The sequence below is a fragment of the Leopardus geoffroyi genome, chromosome C2 (genome assembly GCF_018350155.1).
Source record: "Leopardus geoffroyi isolate Oge1 chromosome C2, O.geoffroyi_Oge1_pat1.0, whole genome shotgun sequence".
NCBI lineage: Eukaryota > Metazoa > Chordata > Mammalia > Carnivora > Felidae > Leopardus > Leopardus geoffroyi.
In genome coordinates this window covers 143,532,414-143,546,971 of record NC_059333.1, presented here as the reverse complement: position 1 = coordinate 143,546,971, position 14,558 = coordinate 143,532,414, and the positions used below count along the sequence as shown (strand labels likewise).

Sequence of the window (14,558 nt, the reverse complement as noted above, 5' to 3'; positions counted from 1 at the left end):
GCAGAGACTACAAGGACCTAATGCTTCCAGTTTATTACATGTATATGCTTTCCAAAAATACCTAATCAATTAAATGTTCAAAGGTCTAGGTAGGACATCATGTTAAAAACAGTGACCCTTTTAAGAAGAGGAATAGTCCGGGGCGCCTGGGTGGCGCAGTCGGTTAAGCGTCCGACTTCAGCCAGGTCACGATCTCGCGGTCCGCGAGTTCGAGCCCCGCGTCGGGCTCTGGGCTGATGGCTCAGAGCCTGGAGCCTGTTTCCGATTCTGTGTCTCCCTCTCTCTCTGCCCCTCCCCCGTTCATGCTCTGTCTCTCTCTGTCCCAAAAATAAATAAACGTTGAAAAAAAAAAAAAAGAAGAGGAATAGTCCTTGAGGCCTGGGAAGGAGCATAAATATAAGTTTAGATCTGAGGTAACCAGAGGAAGTGTCCTAGTGATGAGTCAGAAAGAGAACTGGAGGCACCTCAGCTCCTGTGTAGACTGAGTCAGTGTGGTGTCGTAGGGCCCACCTCATTTCATGCCCCGGCCTTCACTTGCTCTGGGACTTATTGGACAGTTTCTTTCCTCTTACTCTACGTATCTAGATGTAAAATGGGATAAGAACAACTACCCTTCAGAAGTTTGGAAGGATTAGATGAAACTACGTACGTAAAACACTTCCCAGTGTCTGGCCCAAGTTCATGCTAAATAAGCACTAGTCTTCCTCCAAGTCCTTCTACTTACCACCCCTGAGGAAAGAAAAATTGCTGTGTGGGGTCATTCTCGCCAGAGTAAGCTAGCAAGTACAGTTACTTTTAAAAATTTCTGCTACCTTTAAATTAATTGCCTTTTATAAGGAATTTTAAAGTTTCATCCTAAGTTTTAAAATACTAATTAAATTCACTATTATAACAAAACTGTAAAAGGAAATTAAAATGGAATCAATTTTAAAGTTTGATTTTATTTAAATTTTAACGGTACCGAATATTATCTATCTTTTGCAGTAGGAACCCTATAGATACGAATCATAGGCATACTAGGTATGACTGATATTGAAATCTGCTTACTTCTGTGATATTTTTTAGGAGAAAATTATTTTAATAAAAATACTCAGGACAAAGTTATCAATGTAAATGTGTGTTGCATTTTTTTGGTGAATAGTTAGGAAGCAAAGTATTTTTAGTGTGCTAATCTGAAAGATGAGAGAGAACGCTTTAAAACTCAAAATGATATGGCTAACATTTGCCACAAACTTGGTAGTTATTAATATTTAAATAATAAAAAAATTTTAAAAATTATCTATTTGAACTTTTATCACTTTGTTTTCCTAAAATTAATAAGGGCTAAATAAATATATTTTGGCACGAGGAAATATAAAAACTTGTGAGGATTTCATCAGGTGGAAACAGAGGAATAATTGGTTCTCATTACCAGGATTAGCTGAAGTATTTCAGTAAATCTTGCCATGGTACAGAAGCAGCAGGTATCTGAGAGACTGTTCTGGTGGTAGCTAAGACTAAAAATTACCTTTAGTCTAGGTGATAAGGATGGGAAATTGAAAAGCAGTAACAGGTTACATAAAAATACTCTTAACATATAAGGTACAATAAAATGATTAGCATTCAGTCTATATAAAGAGCATTTACAAATCAATAAGAAAAAGAAGCATGGGACACAAACAGGAAATTCACCAAAGAAGTGCAATAGTCTCACCAGCATTTAGATAACCACAAAATAAAACAAAGTCAGATTGGCGAAATTGAAAAGTTTGATAATATATAGTGTTGATTAAGGTGCAAAAAAATGGATTCTCTTCTGGTCAACGTGAAAATTGACTCAGCTACTCAAATGTGTATTTGTTAAAATAAGAAACACGTATATCCAAGGGCCTAACTATTTGACTTCTGCTTATCTACCCTAAAAGACCTTTTGTACTTCTATGCAATGTACTCATGCACGTTTGCTCGCTGCAACATCATTTATAATCATGAGAGACTGAAAGCAAATTAAGTTCCCTTCCAGACAGAAGTGGCTAAGTAACTATGATGTATGCTGAACATGTAGTACTATATAATAGTGGTTATAAAGAATGGGCTAGAACTGTGTGTGTTGAGAAAAAAGAATCTCCATGACAGACAGAGTCATGAGGAAAAAAAAAATGTAGCACAGCCTTATAAGGTGTCATCATTTATGAAAACATTGAAAAGAAATGTTTCATGTTTCATGAAAACATGAAAAGAAAGAAAGAAAACATTAGTAATACTATAGATTTTCTACAGTAGTAGCTTTCAAACTCTTTTGGGACTAAGCGAACCTCAACACAGTACACGTTTTATATCACAACTGAGTGGACCTACTATGTTCAATGCACTCTGAAATTTGTCTATTCTGTCCCATTTCATTCCATCTCATTCCATCCCATATATCAAAATGCTGGTCTTGACGCATTAAACTGTTTTCAGGATTCAATCACCCTTGAAAAATACTGTTCTGAAAGTACCCAGTTATGTATGTAAATGGATAGAAAAGTACCTCGAAGCTGATATCAGGTACAGCTGATCCAGCTCTGGAGAGGCGCTGAGGGGTGGTGGTTCCAGGGAACCTCAAGCCTTTTATGTAATGCCTAGGTTGTTTTTATGTTCATTTTGCTTGCTTTACATCGGGCATGTGTTATTCTTTATTTTTTTGGTGAATAAATCTAAACTATTTTTAAAAGTCAAAGATTTACTGGGTTGGAGGGAGCAGAGGTCGAAAGGTCTTAAGAAAAATTTGTTAAGCTGCATTGCATAACTGAGTAGTTCAGAAGACAGGCATTCTAGCTAACTATTTCTGTTTTTGTATTTAGGGCCACAGATGAGCACATTCTTGTGGCAAGGTAGAGTCAAACCCGTGTGATATCCCACTCGAAATGTCATCACAGTCTAAGAACTCTCTGCCACGCTGTGAGATTTTAACTTGTGAAATATATCCACAGATCAATAACATAAAGTAGTCAGCACATAGTTGATCAAAATTTCAGAAAATGTGAAGGTAATGTTGCCGTAACAACCTTCTCTTGGCCACGTTACATGGTCTGTAGTTTTCAGTATTGGTCTAGAAAAACAAATAGCTATGTTGTAAGAATCCTTTCTATAGGAAACACCACTGTTGAAAATAATAGGACATATGTAAACTTGGCTATCTCTATAGGCTGGAGCAGATACCTCCAGCCTCGTGTGTTCTGTTTTAGAGCTACCTTTCTGACCTATCTTCACACTTTTACCCTAAGGGTAATTTGTTAAACCTCATCTTAATAGTCAAGTAATTGATGATTTAAAGGAGTTAGACACACTGCCTAGGGGAGATAGATCCTTTCAATTTCAAACACTTAGTCAAGGTATTAAATGCAGATAAACTACAATTAGATTATTTTTTATAAGAATTTCTCAACTAACTCAGTAAAGATGCCTGTAAACAAAGTAATATTTCTTTAAATATTCTGTTTATTTTCTTTTTTGTGTTTGTGTCTAAATATAAATTTTCACATACTCATAATAAAATAGATTGAATCTTTTAATGACCACATTAAATTTTCTCTGCAAATGTTTTGAAAACAATTTTATGGTAAAATATGCAAGCTTTCTCAGAAAGCATTTATATAAGACTCATTTTTCAGAATTTTAGCTATTGCTAAAGCAATGATTATATTCACATTTAATTTCATATAGGCTCAAGGTCGTATGGAGGGAAGAAAAGAGGGACTTTGGAGCTTTTCTTTTAAAAGGGGTAATTGGCAAGAGTATTATTGGAGCAATCATGCTATGGGTCAGAGGGAGGGAAAGCAAGAGGAGGAGGAACCTGGGGAAGGTGGAGAGGATAATATATATCCACATATCTGAAGTGTCTCTTCAGTTTTTCTTTTTCTCCAATGTGGACCTGAGGGTGAGAGGGGCAGAGGTGGCCTTCTGGCCCATCTAGAGGTTAAGGCCATTTCTTTAAGGAGTTTTAAAGTTAAGAATGGATTACTTGTGGCTATGATATATGAAGGTGGGGAAGCCACTCATATGCAGTTTGACACGAAGCTAGCCTCAAACCGTGAAAGTGGAGTGGCAGTATGATGAGAAGTCAGGATAAGTTACCAATGTGTCTTATTTAGAGCTAGAGAAACATCCAGGTGAACATTATAATTTGTAATAATCAAGGGTTACAGTAACCTTTAAACCCTTATTACAAATTGTATATTTTTTTGTTTGTTTGTTTCTGGGTTTTTTTTCCTCTGTAAGATTGCCTATTCGTTGTTTGTGTTAGTAGTTTTACTGAAATTAGTTTTAAAATATGATATTAAGGGCATAATGACTTTAAAATGTAAAAGCCTGATAGTCTGTTAACTGCACCTATCTGAAGCCCAGCTTTTCAAAGGCCACAGTATCCAAAGCACCACTGACTCCTGGTGGCAGCCTGGTGTAATCGCAGGCAAAATTTCCAGGAGTATTTTTAATTGTTATAAAAGGTAACATTGTTATGTTACTCAGAAGTCATATAAGTAAAAGGAAGAAGTGCATACCATATTGTAAAATATGGAAGTGTTACAAGGTCTCTGAATATTATCTCATTGGTAGGATCAAGATTTTAGCTTAATTATTTTTTCAGAATTTTACCCCAAGTTCTACTAATATTTTCTACTAAATATTTTTGAAAGAGAAAACCAGGATCTTGACTAACTGCAGAATTTATCATCCACAGCATCTGCAGGGATTGCTGTGTCCCAGAGGAAAGTACGACAGATCAGTGATCCTATTCAGCAGATCTTAATTCAGCTGCACAAAATCATCTACATCACACAGGTCAGTATGCTAGCATTTTATTTCCTTTTCATCTTAAGTACAAGTTTGATGGTAATGTCGTTGAAGAACTACTTTGTGGAATTTTAAATTGGAACGAATGCTCATTTTTATTATCTCCAACTGCATATATTTGGGAACACTTTGGCTCAGCGGCAGAGCTAGAGCTGGAAAGGTTGTAGGGTATAAAAAGCAAATATGGCAGTTTCCCCCTATGACTCATAACCTACTCTTTTGTCCGTGTCCCACCAAAAATAAATTTCAACACAAATGGCCCTTCATTATGGGGGTGAAAGTGGGGACAGGGCTGGGTTTTGAACAGCCTCGCTACAGGAAAGAAAAACTAGTGCCCACTGAGGAATCCTGAGGATGCTGGGTTAAAACTAGGACCTCTCAGAGGAGTCAAGATGGTGGAGAAGCAGGGGGACCAGGATTTCCCTTATCCCTCACACACAGCAGTATTGAGGTCAGAACACTTGGAATACCCAGAAAGTCTATCTCCGGAGTGACAGAAAAAATCTCCACAGATGGAGGGAGACAGATTGGCGGGACAGTGGTGCGTGTATGCAAATTGGGGGAGACAAAACAGTGTGGGCACAGAGGGAGGGATCCCCTTCTGTGGAGAGACAAAAGGAAGAGAAAGAGAAGCTGTGGATTGCAGTTTTGTGTTAGGACAAGAGAAAAAGCGCTCTGGACCACGGACTGGAGAATGAGACATACGGAGAGTGCCAGTCTCTACTTTGCAAACAGCCTTAGGAGCTGAAGATCAGAGTTTTCAAAAGTGCATGACTTTCTCCGGACTGAAGCCGCTAAGTGTGTGTGTGCCTGGAGGGGAGGGGAGCCAGCCCTGGGTCGAGGTAGTGATCTCAGGAGTGCGCTGGGAGAAAACGGTCCCCTCCCTGAGTACTGTGAGAAGAGGGTATACTGCCCCCCCCCCAAGAACAAAAGACCCTGCAGGTGCCAGCCACAGGCCCTTTATCAGCAGGGCTGATTGGCATTTCCCCAGAACCAGGTCTGCGTGGTGTGCGATCCTTTAAGACATTGGGTTTTGAATCCCTTCTGAGCACCTAGGGGGTGCTGTGGACTGTGGAGCAGGGCAAGCTGACTGCCCCCCACTACTCTGTGAGGGCTGCCTGAGCAGCATGGTTTGAGACGCCCAGTGGGGAGGAGAGATTGGGTGTCACCATTTTCTCCCCAACACCGACACGGTGGGGCTTCAGGGCACGGCGCAGCGGGTCCAGTGGAGGCTGGACCCACTTACACCAAACCCCGCCTGTCCGTGCCTGGTAACTGCGCATCTACTGGAGTGAGACTGACACTGGGCAAGCCAGGCGGCCTCGCCTCCAGACCTGCACAGCCACCGGTTCCAGACACCAACAGACAAGTGTCCTGCCATTTTGTATGTTAGTCCGTTGCTCTTTTTTTCCCTCTCTCTCTCTTTTCTTTCCTTCTCCGTTCTCTTCTTCTTCTTTCTACCCTCTTCTTTTTTTTCTTTGGAATGAGGCTCATAGTTTCTGATTTGGTTTTTGGTCAATTCTTCTTGTGTGTATGTATATGTATATACACAAAGTTACCAAAGCTAACCAAGGTCTTAATGTTAATAAGAAAAGAAATTTTTGTAGATGACGTGTAGGCATATGGATGAGAAAGTAACTAGCATTTTGGAGTCTAAGGTTGCGTGTCTTATGCAGTTCATTTGTTCATTCATTCATTCATTTGACATATAATTATTAGGTGCCTACTATCAGATGCCACTGTTCTATGCATTTGTGACGTATCAATGAGCAAAACATATAAACATTTACTCAGTCTAAGATCCAGAGAGCCAATCTTATGACTCTGTCACTTGCCAATCGTAGCGATTCCAATTATATGTTCAAGGACTAAAGAGAAATGCCACCAGGTCCGTGGACCGAGTGGGCCCACTGTAAGTCATACTGGGCTAATACACTTGCTCTCTCCCCAAAATCAAACAAACAAAACAAGCCAACAAGCCAACAAACAAAAACCCATGCTGATTGGTGTATGACGGTGGCATTATGATAATAAATGGCTGTAGGTCTCTTTGGGCATCAGACTTGGAGGAAAATGTATAGTGTATACTTATATCAGTGTTTCTGGGCCCTTCCTAAAGGGGTCCCAGCTTTGCCCCCCTAATCAAGGGCTCTGGATCTTTAAATTGACCTAGGTCTAGAAATTGCATGAGAGGCTGTGACTGTCCACTGTGGCGACGGCAGATCGGGTCAGATTTTTGTCTACCAGACCCAGAGTTTCTTTTCTGTTGTTTGGATTAAAGAAGACTCCTGTATTCTGAGCCACCACCAAAGACCTCTGGGGTCAAAGCACTCTAATTAACAGTGCATTCCTCCCACCCTTTCTGGTAAATGCTTCCAACTGTCACTGGTGGGTAAATGGCGTCCCTTGGCCTCTGCTTCTTTGGGATCACATCATCCCCGTTGGGATCCTATATTTTCAGTGTTGTACCTGGCCTACAAAGGAAAGCAGCCATAGAGATTTTTAAGGATGCTGGTGCTCCCGTCTCTAACGTACTTCTCCATACCTTAGTGACAGGAGTGGCTTCTGAGTATTTTTGCTGAACATAATTGGGGAGTGAGTGTGCAGGTCACACATGGTAAATGGCAGGTCCCCAAGCCTTTGGATTCCCTCCTCCACATGTCAGGGTAGCTCTGGCATTTTACCCCCATTAAACGAAGGTCGCCATTGAGTTGGAGTTGTATAGCATGCCAACCAAGTAAGCAGTTACCTTCAGCTGCAGGAACCAATACATTAAATCTGGACTCTCTAGTAAGAGCACCCATATGAATGGATTCAGCCTGATTTAGTGTCGTGTTTCACCCTTCTGGGCCTAAAACCCTTTGAATCTACTACACATGTTCCCTGCGTTGCTGCTGGTACAAAGTAGCAAAGTCTTGCAATTCTGACAGGTAAGCTGTTTCCTTTTGGGTCATAGTGTGCACCGCCAGTTCCCCTGCATCACGTCGAGATAGGACCCACGTGATGGACTTGACCCTCGTTGTTGTGGGTCTTCGGAGGAATAAGCATTCCTTTTTAAGATCTCACTCCTCATCTATCCCAGATGAGGTTAGTGTAGAGTTTTCAAGCAAAAGAAGGCTGGTCTCCTCAGACACAGAGTGACAAGCTACTTCCGCTGGCAATAATGACTCAGAGTGACAGGACTGTCCGTTTTATCTGGATCCAACAAAGTGTCCCTATTTCAAGCTTTAGGGTCCTATTCTTGTTTCTAACTTTCACATGAAAAACTCAGCAAAGTAGGCATTCAACTGACGTTGTAATTTAGCATCCTGCCCAATTAAATTTGTATCTGATTATCAGCCGTATCTGTGATATCTCAGATACGGCTATCATGGAATCTCTCTGGGGCTCAGACTATGATGTGAGCCAAGAGTTCAAGGACCCAAGCTTGTCATTTTTTTTCCTAAGTGCTCTGATGCACTTTGAAGAATCCATCCCACAACGCGGTCCTTGTGGTCTTCCTACTTGGTAGTGCAGCAGCCACTCAAGCGTCCAGGGCACTTCCTTCAGTTGGCTCTTTATCATGGTGATACTTGATCAATTGTGATGCCACTGCATGTCATGGGCTATCGGCGTCCTGTGTCCTGTGGCAAAATTCAGCACTGGGCTCGGTTCCAAGGGCATTATCAAACCAAGTCCCAATTCCCATCTGTATGGGTCCTTCTTCTGGGACCTTGCTGGAGCCTAGTCTGTTATCAGTGAGGGTCCAGTTAGGAGACAGAAACCACACAGTAATTTCAATAGGGAAGATTTAATATAAAGAATTACTAAAAGTTATTACTAGTAACAGTTTTATTTAAGAAGGAGGGGAAGAGAGTATCTAAAGAATATAGGAAGAGCAGCTATGGAAGTCACTATTTATAGGGCTGAGGCAGAGCATCCAAGAAAGGAAGAAAAGAGGACACTCCCATCCTGGGCTCAGGTCCAGACCTCATTGGAAAGATCAGAGAAATCCACTGAGATGCTGTGCTAGAGAAATTTGCAGGAAGCCTTCCCCTGAGGGGTTAGGGCAAGTAATCCATGCTGAGCTGTCATGCTGTGGAACTTGCTGGAAATCAGCACGTGTGGCTTGGGCTGGGAAATACCCTCTATGGGACCAGAGGAGGCTTCCCACTGGTAGGTGCTGCTCCATGGAACGTTCTGGGAAGCTGCCTATAGGATTGGTGCCAGTGAAACTGTCTAGGGGTAAGCACCACTCTGGTTTCCCCTTGGCTGCTGACCACTCAGTGCTGCAGGACTGGGGCAAGGTGGGGGCATCACTGGGACCAGAAAGTCAAGCACCATTCTCCTCCAGCATCCCTCGAGTACTCTCTCTCTACAGACAGAGCCCAACATCCTGGCAAGGGAGAAATTCCACTGTCACATGCAGGGCACCCAAGGGTGAACTTGGAGCCGAGAGGCAACAAGTAGGCAACTGTCACACTTGGGCTGGGGGACTAGGCAAGGGACTCCCTTCTGTGGGACCTACCCACCTCTGAGTTCTCAATGCTTCCCCTTTGGCTTCTCCCTAGCCTGGCTCTTATCTGTCACGTTTTCCCCCAAATCTGCTATTCCTTCCAATCACTCTTAGGGCTAGCCTTTTGAAACTCAAGAGTCTGAAATTGATTACTTTTTTCCTCCATTTTCTGCTGTCAACCTTTCCCTTAGGCAATCCCACCGAACTGTCTACCTGATTAAATGAAAGAGGGTGAAGGGGTACAAGGAAATATGAGGGGGATGTAGAAAATTGGTTAATAAATCAAAACATAATCTGCCATATCTCTATTGAGTAAAGATATTATATTCAAAAATGCATTTCCATTTAAATGCTGATGTAGAAATATGGGGAAGCATTCTTTAGTGTTAAGGAAATAGCTTTAAATAGCTTATTGATTACCTCAATGCTTAACTACTAAATTGAGAGAAAATATACTTTGAAATTTAAATATAGTTTCCATATGCCTGTCTTGCTAATTTTTATATAATAAAAAACTTTTTGATGGATGTGTTCCATTTCTTTGTTGGATTTCAAAGTAATGTTAAAGCAAGAATGAAATGATTATAAATATCTTATTATTATGCTCTCACACTTCAGCATAACAAATGATTTCATATTTTTTGGCAAGCTGGCATTCCTTGCTACAAGTTCAGATGTAACCATTGTGGTTTTTAAAATGTATTTCTAGAATACTTGAAAGTTTATGACATTGCAAATAGGAAGGAATGTTTCCCTTTTGGGGAACTTTAAATTATCATGCCAGCCCAAGACAATGCCTTTCAAATGAAGGAGATAAAAACAAGTCTGAACATGATACCTTCCTATTTGCTACAGGTGGAAGGCCAAGATCAGTCTTCTCTGTCTGCTAATTCCAAAGGAAATCTGCTGAAAGTAAATCTGAATCAACAAACGAGCACACAAACAAACAAACAACTCTTCTTGTCCCCATGTTTATTTCCTAGTCAGACTCCTTGGTGGGCTTACACCTGTGGTAGCTGCCCTGAATTGCAGGACCTCACCCTTCCCGACAACCCGCAGATAACCTTACAGGGGACACTCTGGGCTGATGGTGGCCTTTCCTATCCAGTTTCCATGGAGACAGATCTTGGAAATCATCTAAAAGCAACTATCGTAAAAGGCAGGATGTTAAAATCCTTACGCTGCCTTCACTGATTTGACATCTGCTTTTATCAAAACTGAGATGGTAATCTTAAGACAGCCAGCTGAGAATAAAATCAGTGGTTCGTTTCCATTGCTGGAAACCAAAATCCATCTCCGGGCACATACGGTGACCAAGGTACATATGTTACCTTTTAATACGAGTCTCTGTGTGTTGTTGCTTAGCTGAGACCTATGTAGCCAACTTATGCTTTGGATTTAATTCTGTACTCAGAATCCGATGACTTGGTTAAAGAAATGCTTTGAAAATCAGCACATAGCAACTTTTAAAAATCAAACATCTGTCTCCTAGAGCACAGACGGGCAGTTAGGTGGACCAACTTCAGACTGCCATCTTAACAACCACAATTGTTGCCGATAGAACAAAAACTGTGGCTGGGAACAGCTGTCCCTCAGCTGAAGTTATACTCTGGCTGTCATCAGTGGAACAAACTGCTCTTTTCAGCAATAGTCGTAGATGGAATTGGAACCCTCCTTACTGTCTCTTATCTGGGTCTCCTGGTTCCTAATGGCAAGGGGGATAGATTACACCGGATTTAGGGTAAACCCATGCATCCAAGTGGACTCGTGTTTTCAGGGTTTGCGGATTCTAAGAGAAAGCTTACATTTTGTGCCTTTATTTTGATAATGATCTTTGAATTTTTGTTAGCATTTAGGGAAATCTCCTTTTAGGCGGTAATATATCAAAATAATTTGTTTTTACAGAAAAGATATTATTTAAGTCACTTCAAATGGGGCACTCTCTATTATTGCTGGTGTGCACTAGGTATTCTTAGAGACACTAGAGAATGTATCTTTAAAAATTTTTTTTTTCAACGTTTATTTATTTTTGGGACAGAGAGAGACAGAGCATGAACGGGGGAGGGGCAGAGAGAGAGGGAGACACAGAATCGGAAACAGGCTCCAGGCTCTGAGCCATCAGCCCAGAGCCCGACGCGGGGCTCGAACTCACGGACCGCGAGATAGTGACCTGGCTGAAGTCGGACGCTTAACCGACTGAGCCACCCAGGCGCCCCGAGAATGTATCTTTAAGAAGTATCCCTACATCATGCAAGTTCAAGACTCTGGTATAGAACATGGAGATCAGATTTCATCTTTTCTGTTGTTACTTGGGGATGGTAAAAACAAAAAATAAGCTCTTAGATGTGTGGTGTTGAGAGACTCATCTTTTCTAGAATCAGTTTCTCCATCAGTAAGATTCGGGTAGCTTCTGGGATTATTGCAATGAAGGAAATAATGTATGTGGAGTGTTTGTAAAGTGTTACACTGTAGAAATACCAGTGGTGGTGTGTGTGCTCTGGGATAAGGATTGTGTTAAAAGAGGCACCAACTCAGTCGTTATGCATGTTACATAATGTCTTGAAGCTCTGATTTCCTTACTTATAACACAGTAGCTGCCTTACAAGTTTATTGTGGGGAGAAAAGGGACATAATGCACACAAAAGAGTAATCATAGTAACTGGCACATAGGAATCATAGGTGTTAATATTCTATTCTTAGTATTATAGTTCTTGTATATAGTATAGTATACTTACTTCTTCAGCAGTTGAACTATGTATCATTCTGCGCAAAATTTTAAATTCTTCCATGAAAATTTTAAAGATGGGGTGCTGGCTATCGTGATAATTAGTCCAATAAGTAAAATAGCTTTCTAATACTGTCTCGTGTATGAATCTTAAGTCGACTGTTAACTCATTCAAGAAAGCTTTTATGAGAATTAATTCAAGCAATCAGGAGCAATAAAAGCAATTCTGAGTTAATTAGAGGCTTATCAAGTTAAATGAATAGCAAGGATTTTAAGACTATTTGAATTAGCAATCCGGTAGTGACAGCTGCCAGTGCTGGGGTTAGTCTCTCTCAAAGGAACCTGTGGACCCACTGGTACTTCACACCTTCAAAAGTCCGCTGTGCAATTAGGTGGATCACAAAAGGCTTGCTGCCGCTCTTTGGCAAATGGAATAGTGCAAGGCAACAACTAGACGGTCCTGGGCCAACACTGCCCTCTGGTGTTTGATTTAGGGAAGTGGCAACTTCCCGTGGGTAAGGGTAGGGAATTCTCAAAACCAAAAAGGTATCTCCAGGCACTTCTCCCATCCACTCCTCTCTAACCAATCCCCTTTCTAGAAAGGTGTGCACAGGACCCTTCCCTTCTTTGTCTGGTCCCACTCTTAAGTTAAATTCATTACTTTTGCTAATCTGTCATGCACACATGTTATCACTTCTACTCATTTTCCTTCTCATCTGTCTTCCAGCCATTTGCTTATTAATGCCAAGAAATCTCTCTCTCTCTCTCTCTCTCTCTCTCTCTCCCTCTCTCCCCCTCCCTCCCTCCCTCCCTCTCCCTCTCTCTCTTTCTCTCCCTCTCTCTCTGTCCACATTTATTTCCCTTTTCATTCCGTGTACAAGGACAATAATTATGACCATTTCCTGGGGATAAGGAGAGTGATTCAATTACATCTGGAGCAAGGTACAAGAATGCTCTAGTTCTGAAATAAAAAGAGCTCATTACAGATTCAATGCTGTCAACTTACAAACCTTCCAGAGTATACTAAAGGACTTCAGATCCTCCAGCAGAATCTTGGTTCCTCTGTAATTAAGCCTGCTTTGACTCAAGTAAAATCAAAGGATTGACTAGAATTACAGATGGTACTGTTAAAACATTTTTCAATTACATTGTTTTTCTGTTTATGGCATTACAGTGCTTCATAATGGGTCCCACATTCTGTTGTGTCTGGGCTGATGAACAGTTTTTCTCTGGGTATAAGAAGCCGTTGTGAGCCCCCATTGACCCCATTCATTTCTCTATTACCTTTTATACATTCCCCTGCTTCATGTAACTTGAATGAACGGACATTCCTTGTAGCCAGGATATGGTAAGTTACATTACACTAACAGATACACCCGAAATCTCTTTGCTTGGCACAGCAGTGGTTTATTTCTCACTCAGCTAAATTTGGGCGGGTCAGGTGGCCCTCCTCCATCTTGTGGTTGTGCCATCTGGAACAGATGGACGCCAAGCTCCTTGCCCAGGGCAGACAGGGATGGAGGAGAAGGATGCCATCTTTGAATTGCCACATCCTCGGAGTGACACATATCATTTTTAGTGGCCAAAGGGGTCACATGGCACCAAACGTAAACAGTAAGAGAGTATAGAAAAATGGAATGGAGGGATAAATAATTGCCACTACCACATTTGTCTCCTTTTGGTCTGAATCTTTAATTCTATTCTTGCATTTTTGTTGGCTGGATTTGTTTTATGTTGTTTTTAATCTTGAGAGCACCTACTACTACATCTTCCATCCCACTTAGCCATCTCTTTTCTTAATGATTCTTTTTCCTCTCCTTCCAAATCCTCTCCATATTTTAAACAAACCAAATATTATTTCCACTCTGAGACTACTTATCATTCTGACCCTATTTCTTTGCTCTATTATCCTTCTTCCAAACTTTACTTCAACCCTCTGTGCTTCTCAGGATCTTTGGTTTCCTTGTGTAAATTCAACCTGCAGATCTCTACAAAATCAATGTTTTGAAATCTCCAATTTCATCCAATTGCCATATTTTCAGAGATTTCAAAGTGACTTGCTACTAAGTTATTAAATCTAACTCATCCTGGCACAGCCCTAATGTATACTAATTCATTCTTTTCTTCTTGACAAGATTGGTCCCTACAGTCTGATCTCTAGGTGACTATCAGGAGCGCTCACAGACAGGCATCTGACTTCGTAGTGCAGATGTGTGCTTCCTGTTCCAAAGTGTCAGATCCTTCAGGAGCGCCTGTGTGGCTCAGTTGGTTGAGCATCCGACTCTTGATGTCAGCTCAGGTCAGGATCCCAGGGTCATGGGATCAAGCCCTGTGATGGGCTCCGTGCTGAGGGTTGAGCATGGAGTCTGCTTAGGATTCTCTTTTTCTCTTCCTCTGACCCTCTCCCCAGCTCGTGCTCACTCTCTCTCTAAACAAACAAAAACAAAAACAAAACACAAAACATAAACCACAAAGCGTCAGATCCTTTAGGACCTTGGTCAGGTTGTTTAGCACAATTCTGGG

At 41.2% G+C, this 14,558-nt stretch overlaps 1 protein-coding gene across 18 annotated transcripts in view; it reads left to right on the top strand.

Moving 5' to 3' along the window:
* The window catches only part of NEK10 (NIMA related kinase 10), a 231,216-nt gene that overhangs the window by 192,982 nt on the left and 23,676 nt on the right, over positions 1–14,558 (top strand). For 14 of the 18 annotated variants that reach the window (XM_045436360.1, XM_045436359.1, XM_045436363.1 and 11 more), the window contains 2 exons: positions 2,826–2,855; positions 4,703–4,803. In XM_045436360.1, coding sequence (XP_045292316.1) covers positions 2,826–2,855; positions 4,703–4,803 — 131 coding nt within the window. Of the gene's footprint in view, positions 1–2,825; positions 2,923–4,702; positions 4,804–14,558 lie in introns of those variants that run through there. The other 4 variants (XM_045436366.1, XM_045436362.1, XM_045436357.1 and 1 more) reach the window with 2 other exon arrangements.